The sequence below is a fragment of the Octopus sinensis genome, unplaced genomic scaffold, assembly GCF_006345805.1.
Source record: "Octopus sinensis unplaced genomic scaffold, ASM634580v1 Contig09814, whole genome shotgun sequence".
In the NCBI taxonomy this organism is placed as follows: domain Eukaryota; kingdom Metazoa; phylum Mollusca; class Cephalopoda; order Octopoda; family Octopodidae; genus Octopus; species Octopus sinensis.
Window position 1 is genome coordinate 20,001 of NW_021831955.1, and position 9,680 is coordinate 29,680.

General features: G+C 37.7%; 1 protein-coding gene across 1 annotated transcript in view; it reads left to right on the forward strand.

Annotated features, from left to right (window-relative positions):
- Positions 1-8,464, forward strand: part of LOC115228193 — a gene marked incomplete at its 3' end in the record, with an annotated part of 13,799 nt that extends 5,335 nt beyond the window's left edge. Inside the window, exons 3-4 of the mRNA XM_029798835.2 lie at positions 6,361-6,462; positions 8,252-8,464. Coding sequence (XP_029654695.2) covers positions 6,361-6,462; positions 8,252-8,464 — 315 coding nt within the window. The remainder of the gene's footprint in view (positions 1-6,360; positions 6,463-8,251) is intronic.
- Positions 8,465-9,680: the final 1,216 nt, after the last annotated feature.

Sequence of the window (9,680 nt, forward strand, 5' to 3'; positions counted from 1 at the left end):
TTCGTGTTCGCATTAACGGCTTGTTGGTGGTGTTGATGTTGTTGTTGTTTGTGGTGGTGGTGACGGCAAGAAGAGTAATTTCTTTTCAGTATACTCAATTTTCAATTTTTATATTCGTCTTCGCTTATATTATCTCTCTCCCTATCACACTGTTCCCTCTCTCCTCCCCTCCTTTTCTCATTCTCTCTCTATTCCACTCTCTCTCTCTCTCTCTCTTTTAGCTATATACACATCTACATACATATAAATATATAACGCGTAGCCCCGCTAGCCCGCACACTGGTGACTGAAACATGGAATAATCTTTTATTCTCTTATACGTTTGCTTATTTAAGTCATTTGACTGCGGCTATGCTGGAGCCCCGCCTTAAGTCGAACATATCGACCCCTAGGTCTTTTAATTTCTCAGCCTTAATCTATCGGTCACTTTACCGAACCGCTTATTGCGGGGATGTAAACACACATCACCATTGGTTGCCAAGCAATGGTGAGGGCACAAACACAAAAACACAAATACATGCATATATATATATATATATATATATATATATATGTACATATATATATATATATATACATGTATATATATATATATATATATATATATATATATATATATATATATGACCGGCTTCTTTCAGTTTTCGTCTACCAAACCCTCTCACGTGGCTTTGGTCGGCCCGAGGCTATAGTAGAAGGCACATGTACAAGATGCCACGCAGTGGTACTGAACCCGGGAACATGTGGTTGGGAAGCAAGCTTCTTACCACACAGCCACTATGTATATTATGTTTATATATATTCATATATATATATATATATATACTTGCAAGTGTATATCAATATACATATATACATGTACACACACACATACACACACAAACGCACACACATACACACACACAAACACACTCATATATACACACACGTATATAAATACACTGTCGATTTCTGTCCCTCTTTGGACATTTCCATTTCTATTTTCGGACGAAGAGCCATACTAGAAACGTCAAACTCTCCTTTTACCGAGCGTCAAACTTTTACATTTCTTACGCATGTGCTCATGTTATCCGTTTTCATTCGTTTATTTCAACTGTTTATTTATTTATTTTTATATATATATATATATGTGTGTGTGTATATATATATGTGTGTATATATATATGTATTATATATATATATATATATATATATATGTATATATATATATATATATTATATACATGTCCCTTACACATAATCGCTTTACTCAGAACTAGTAGACCTGACACCATTCATTAATCGGTGTGCATTCAAAGCAATGGTTAGTAAATTCACGAAACCGGTATGCTTTTGAATCTCTTTAAAATTTCACAGTAATGACTTTTATTACTATTATTCCTACCTCAGTTCATCTAACTGTACATATCTATCATTACCTTTCATAAAAATCCTTTACTTTTTTTGAATTTCAATGTGCATTTTCGCTTAATTTTCTTCTTACTTTCCCCTTACATTTCCACGTGTAGTTTCTTTTTTCTTTTTGCAACATATTTCTATTTTATATATATATATATACGTGGTCTGATGAATAAGCACACGTAAAAGGAAGGACCAAACAATTGCTTGACATAAAGTCGCTAGTCAACAGTTCACAATTTCTTCCCTCCGGGAGACATTTTTTAGACTTCTCATTCTGTTGTTTTTAACATTTCCACAGTGACCTCTTCTCATCGCTTCTGGATATAGTGGATGGTTGTACGCTGCCTTAGTATGTTGCCTTAGCAACGAAGCTAAAGCATGCAAAATGACGTCGCTTGGCACAGACTGACTTTGATATCTGTTGTGCAAATGCGCTAAGGTTTACCATCCTAACTCACTTCCGCTGTTTACAACAGTGCTTGGAATGACGGTGTGTAACGTATGGTCGGTGCATTGACTATGACAGCGAAAGTTGAGAATAGAATCTGCATCAAATTTTGACAAGATCGTGATGATACCTGATCAAAGGGCTACGAAACGTTTTCATCGTTCTCGACATAATTAACGAGATCTCGTGAAACTGAAACGCGAGTCTCTTTTTGGTTAGCAGAAACAGTTTTGGCACAATTTTGGCGGACACGCGTCTCATACCCAAATCTTAAGTGTTAATAGACTGAACTGAACCGTTAATAATCTGCACATATTCTGATAACTCACTGAGGGTGATTCAACGATTTCCCTTCAGAGCTGCACGCCTTCTGCGAAATTTTTATCAGTTGTGTTGGTTGCAGGCCTCCAAGAACTTTCGTCAGAATCGATTTTTTTCGGCCATCTAAGTAACATCCAAACTACTCGGACACTTGAGTGCGGTTCATACACTGCTCTCCATACACTTTCTGCAAAAATGCGTTCACCTCTGAGCAGGTATCGATATCACAACACTGTCGTTGTCAGTGCAATGATCGAACGCCACACACCTACCTTCCAACCACTAAAGTGAGCTACGACGGTAAAACTTAGTGTGCATGCACAGCAGAGTTCAAGGTCAGTCTTTCCAAGTAGGTTTACTTTTCGTTACTATGGCAACAGTCCGGACCCCATTGACCAGACTTTGTGTATATATATATATATATATTATATATATATATATATATATATATATATTATATATATATATATATATATATCTGGAGGCGCAATGGCCCAGCGGTTAGGGCACCGGACTCGCGGTCGTAGGATCGCGGTTTCGATTCCCAGACCGGGCGTTTGTGTTGTTTATTGAGCGAATACACCTAAAGACTCCACGACGCTCCGGCAGGGGATGGTGATCCCTGCTGTACTCTTTCACCACTCCTCCTCTCACTCTTTCTTCTGTTGGCCTGCTCGCTTAGCCAGCGGGGTGGCGTCATTCGAAGGCTAAAACAATGCGAACCCATTGTGACCAGCAAAAAGGAGTGAGGGGGAGCAAAAAGGAGAGAGAGATACATACATACATAAATACATACAAACGCCGGACGAAATGCCTAGCAGTATTTCGACTGCCGTTACGATCTGAGTTCAAATTCCGCCGAGGTCGACTTTGCCTTTCATCCTTTCGGGTTCGATTAAATAAGTACCAGTAAGTCACTCGGGACGATATAATTGACTTAATCCCCTTGTCTGTCCTTGTTTGTCCCCAATTTGTTTAGCCCCCTGTGGTCAATAAAGTAATATACATACATACATACATACATTTGGCACACCTGAATGAACGACAGTGAAAGAAATAGAGATGGAACTGAAACAAATCCACCTTTAATTGATTCACTGGATTTCTTGACGTATTACTAGATGTAGAAATTATATACACACACCGATTTACCTTGAAAGAGCGGAGGCAGAGAAGGGACATCGTTTTGACAGCTAACTGAAGACACACCGGCGTCACCAGGTACATTGTCATTCATGCAATGGCAATTTTTATTAAGTTGTATAGAAGTACTCTACATCTTCCGAATCACTTTTCCTTGGCTCTATAAATCCGACACTTCGTGTTTGCATTAATGGCTTGTTGTTGTTGGTGGTGGTGGTGTTGATGTTGCTGTTTGTGGTGGTGGTGTAGGTGGTGAAGCCGAGGAGAAGAGTAATTTCTTTTAGTTCATTCAATTTTCAATTTTTATATTCGTCTTCACTTATATTATCGCTCTCTCTATCACTTTGTTCCCTCTCTCCCTCTCTCTCACTTTCTCTCTCACTCTCTCTCTCTCTCCATATAGATATAGATACACACACACACACACACACAGACACACACATATATATATATATATATATATATATATATATATGAGGAGCTTCTTTCGGTTTCCGTCTTGCAAATAAGCTCACAACTCTTTGGCCAGCCCAAGACAACAGTACAAAACACATACACAAGATGTCACGATGTGGGATTGAACCCGGCCCCATGTGGTTGGTAAGTAAACTTCTTACCACACAGCCATTATGTTTATTATATTATATTTATATTCATTTATATACATGCATACTTGCATGTATATATCAATATATACATACATGCATACAGACAAACACACACACACGCACACACACACGTATATAAATACACGTTGTAATGGTCGATTTCAGTTCTTTCTTCGGACTTTTCCCTTCTTTCTTACGAAGAGTCTTGATCGAAACGTCAAACTCTCTCCTTTACCAAGCGCCAAGCTTACACATTTCTTATGCATGTGCTCCTGTTATACGTTTTTATTCGTTTATTTCAACTGTTTGTTTATTTAAATTTACTATGTGTGTTTGTGTGTGCATGTATATACGTAGTCTGATTGACTGTTGCCATACTAACGAAGCTAAAGCACATAGAGTGGAGACGCTTGGCACAGACTGACCTTGAACTTTATTGTGCAAACCCTCTAGGTTTTACCGCCCTAACTCACTTCTGCTGTTTACAACAGTGCTTGGAATGACGGTGTGTAACGTAGGGTCGACACATTGACTATGACAAAGAAAGTTGGGAACAGAATCTGCATCAAATTTTGACAAGATCTTGGTGATACCTGCTCAGACGCCTACGCAACCTTTTCAAAACGTTTTCATCGTTCTCGACATAATCAATAAGATCTTGTGCAACTGAAACCTGGGTTTCTTTTTGGTCAGAAGAAAGTAGTTTTGGCACGAGCTTAGTAGACACGCGTCTCATACGCAAATCTTCAGTGTTAATGGACTGAACTGAACACTAAGTAACCTGCACATCCTCAGATAACTCACGGATAGTAATTCGACGATTTCCCCCCACCCGAGCTGCACGCATTCTGAGATATTTTTCTATGTCCCACTTGTTGCAAGCCTCCATGAACTTTCGTCAAAATCGACGTTTTTCAGCCATCTTGTAAACATCTGAACCACTCGTGCACTTGCGTGCGGCTCATACACTACTCTCCATACACTTTCTGTAAAAGTGCATACACCTTTGAGCAGGTATCGGCATCACAACTTTGTCATTGTCAATGCGACATTCGCACGCCGCACAACTTCATTCCAGGCACCGCCGCAAACAACGACAGTGAGCCACGACGGTATAACTTGGTGCGCACAAACAGCAGATTTCAAGGTCAAACTTTACCGAGCAGCTTCACTTTGCGTTCTTTAGCTTCGTTACTATGGCAACAGTCAAGACACCCATCGATCAGACCGCGTATATATACATATATATATGTGTGTGTGTGTGTATGTGTGTGTGCGTGCGTGCGTGTGTGTGTGTGTGTGTATGTGTATATGCGTGTGTGTACGTGTGTATAAGGTGATGCTGCAGCACGGTCGCAGTCACTGACTGAAACAGGTAAAAGAATATTATATATATATATATATATATATATATACAATATATATATATATATATATATATACAATATATATATATATATGTATATATATATATGTATATATGGTATATATGTATGTATATATATATATATATATAATATATATATATATATATATATATATATATATATATATATCACGTGATCACCTGATCGACCGGTCACTCCGATGTTATTATACATTGCTGGTCACTCTGCACATTGCGTCAGGTTATTTTCTAGAGGCTGCTACTCATCTGGGTAGGCGAGCAGACCAACATTCCACTCTGAGCATCTTCCCACCTTGATCAGCAATTTCTTTTAATCATAATGAAATACTTCAATAATAAAAAAAAATGAAAGAAACAGTCAAAGAATATCTGTGAAGAATAATAGTGATTTAGATCGTAACTTCATTGACATGCATGGATATGAAACTGTATTTGAACGTCGTATTCCTGTATCACCATGCAGAAGCAATAAAAAGCTGAAGTACAGCCACCATTACATCGTAGCATGGGTCATAAACTTCTTTTTTATGGTAACAAATACTAATATCTATGACCGAACGTGAAAAGTGCCAAATGATTGATATAAAGTCGCCAGTCAACGGTTCACGATTCCTTCCCTTCTGGGGACGTACTATTGTCTGTCTTTTTTAACACTGAAAAAAAGAATCATTCTGTTCTTTTTACCTCTTGTCGTACGTTGCCTCCGAGTCACATCCCTTCCTTCATTCGTCACTAATTTCACGATTTCTTCCCTCCTGGGGACTTGTTAATGTTCGTCCTTTTTAACGCTGAAAAAGAACTATTCTGTTCCTTTTAACACTTCCACAGCGGACCCTTCTCAGCAGTTCTGGATATAATGGATGGCCGTACGGTGCCTCCAAGTCCCTTCCCTTCTTTCGTCACTAATTTTATCCTCCACTGAAATTTTCAGATCTTTCACTATCCAATACATTCGATGATTCTACCCCCATATCAGTATTCATCTCTAATTCCCTCGCGGCCCATGTTTTTTTTTTTTATTATTTCTGCAGCTGACGATTTACCCTTCTTGAAAAATTATACCGAACCGACCAACTTCACGATTTCTCAGCCGCCTGAACAAACAACGGTCAGAGTGCATTCCAACACTACAGGTAGAGAAATAAATACTTCTAAGAAATCAAATCTCTTAAAGACACGACCACACACACTTATGAGAATATATTTTCCTATATATAGCCTATGCCTAGTCTTGTGTGTGAATGTATGTGGATATATGTGTGTGTGTGTGTGCTTGTGTGTGCATACACATAGATATTTATAGATATAGACATACGTTGATGTACGTCCTTTCACATATAGATATTATATGGTGGGGCGCGTGGCTTAGTGGTTAGGGCATTCGGCTCATGATCGTAAGGTGTGAGTTCGGTCCCGGCGACGCGTTGGGTCCTTGAGCAAGACACTTATTTCACGTTGCTCCAGTCCACTCAGCTGCAAAATGAGTTGTACTTGTATTTCAAAGGGTCAGCCTTGTCACTCTCTGTGTCACGCTGATTATCCCCGAGAACTACGTTAAGGTACACGTGTCTGTGGAATGCTCAGCCATTTGCACGTTAATTTCACGAGCAAGCTGTTCCGTTGATCGTATCAGCTGGACCCTCGTCGTCGTAACGGCGGAGTCTTTAAGATATATATATATATATAATATACATATATACATGCATACATACCTCCATATATATATATATATATATATATATATATTATATATATTATATATATATATATGTATGTATGTATAGATAGATAGATAGATAGATAGATAGATAGATAGTAGATAGATAGATGATAGATAGATCTAACGTAATCAAGTGATCCGCTTGACTATCCGAAGTTGTAATATATTGCTGGTCACATTTCGTTTTGCATCATGTTAATTTCTAAAGGATGCAACTCCGATGGGTAAGCGAGCAGACGAAAATTTTACCCGGATCAGAGCGCGATTCCGACGCATGGCTTACAATTTACAGATGAGTGGTTTGGAATAACGTGAAATGAAGCGTTTTGCCCAAAACAACAAGTGGCAGTCGGTCTGGGAATTGAAACCATAATCCTGCCAACATCAGTGCCACACGGCTTACTTCTGGACCACGCGCCTTTGAATATATGCATATTTACAAAACTCGCTTCAAGTTAATGATCGAAATATTTATCTGTATCTAAAAATGCGCGCATGCTATTTGCGCATCGATCATACCGACATAAATATAGACTATTTCACCCGTGATTTTCATACGTTGTCTATTTTTGGTGCGGAGAATAAAGTGATATTTTCTGCATCGATTTGAATATTCATTATACAAAAACGTAAACGTTCAGCTATTTATTTATATTATGGTGAAACGTCTTATTAAAATACAATAAACAAAGAATATCTGTGAAGAAAAATGGTGATCTATAATGTTAAGGCTTCATTGCCATGCATGGAAAAGAAACAATATTTGATCGTCTTATTACTATATAATCACGCAGGAGAAATATAAAGCCAAAGTACAGCCGCCATGACATCGTAGAATACATCATAGACAAATTATTTCAGGTAACAAATACAAATATCCGAGACTGCACGCAAAAAAAGGACCAAGCAATCGGTTGATATAAAGTCGCTGATCAACGATTCACAATTTCTTCTTTCTTAGAGACGTACTGTTGTCTTCTCATTTTGTTTGTTTCCGTTTTTTTTTTAACACTTCGACGGTGGCCCCTGCTCCTCTGTTCTGGATATATTGGATGGTCTTGCTTTGTCTCCGACTCCCTTCCATTCTCTCGTCATTTATTCTGTGTCCCACAGAACTTTTCAGATCTAACACTATCCAGTACATCCAATGTTTCCACTCCATCTCTAATTCCCTCGAGGCCCATTTTTTTCTGTTTCTACAGCCAACGATATAGAGATCTTGAAAAATAACACCAAACCGTTCAACTTCACGATTTCTCAACCGCCAGAACAGACAACGGTCAGAGACCATTCCAACGTTACAGGTAGAGAGATAAATATTTCTAAGATATCAAATCTCTTAAGGAATGTATCCTGCTTTTATAAACTGACTGCAAAACCACTGTGTCTCTTTCTGAATATTTGTACAAGAGTATGTAAGTATGAATGTCTGTGTACGTACATATGAATGCTTGTAAGTATGTACGAAGAAAGTAAGGTTGGTAGGTAATACGTACGTCCGTATTTACGTACATACGTATGCAGCTGTGTATGTATATATGTTGACGTAAATGCGTTTATGCAGTTCCATGAATATATCAAAGTTCAAAAATATGATTTCTGTAATGGATACAGATACGAACCAAGATAGGGACGGACGTCCTAAAGATTTTTAGATAAATAAATAGATCAATAAAGGGAGAGAAGGAGAGAGAGAGAGAGAGAAATTGATAGATAGATAGATAGATAGATAGATAGATAGATAGATAGATAGATAGATAGATAGATAGATAGATAGATAGATAGATAGATAGATAGAAGATAGATAAGTTTCTTTATTGTCCACACAGGGCTGCACACAGATGGGACAAGTTACAAGGTAAAGCTTTTCTTTTGGGGGATGAAAAAAAAAGGTGGCGTAGGTTTTCGATCAAAAGTGATCGTAAAAGGGGGAAAAAAGGAAAAGAAAAAGGGAAAGGAACAAAAGAAAAGAAAAATGAAAAAAGAAGAAAAAAGAGGAAAAAAAGGGGAAGAGGAAAAAAAAACGATCAATAGGGATCGTGTATCACAGTGTCATGATGTATGGTGTAAAGGGGAAAACAAATAAGGTTTATCCGTGGGAAGAAAAGGCTACGAAAAAGACCACGGTAACCTTGGTCAATATTGTTATATGTTACCACATTTGTTTGCAAGTGGGTAACCCTAGATAGATAGTTACATAGATAGATACAGAGACAGAACTGTAATCCATTCAGAAAGTGTAGAAAAGGATGATCACAAGTAATTTTCCTACACAGATCTTATGCCAACTCATATGTGTGTGCGTGTCTGCGTGCGTACACACATGTTTATACGCATGTATTTATCTACGCATGTATCAATTCTCACGCTTTTCCCCTTTATAAATATGCCTCTAAATGTTAGATCTGCTCATGTGCATACATATAGATATACACATATGCATGCATATATACTTACATATATACTTACTTATATGCATACACACACACATACATATATATGTATATATACATATACATATATATACATGTATGCATATATGCATGTATGCATATAAGCATGTGTGTGCATGATATATATAAATATATATACACACATTTATATTTATATTTTTACATATATACATATACA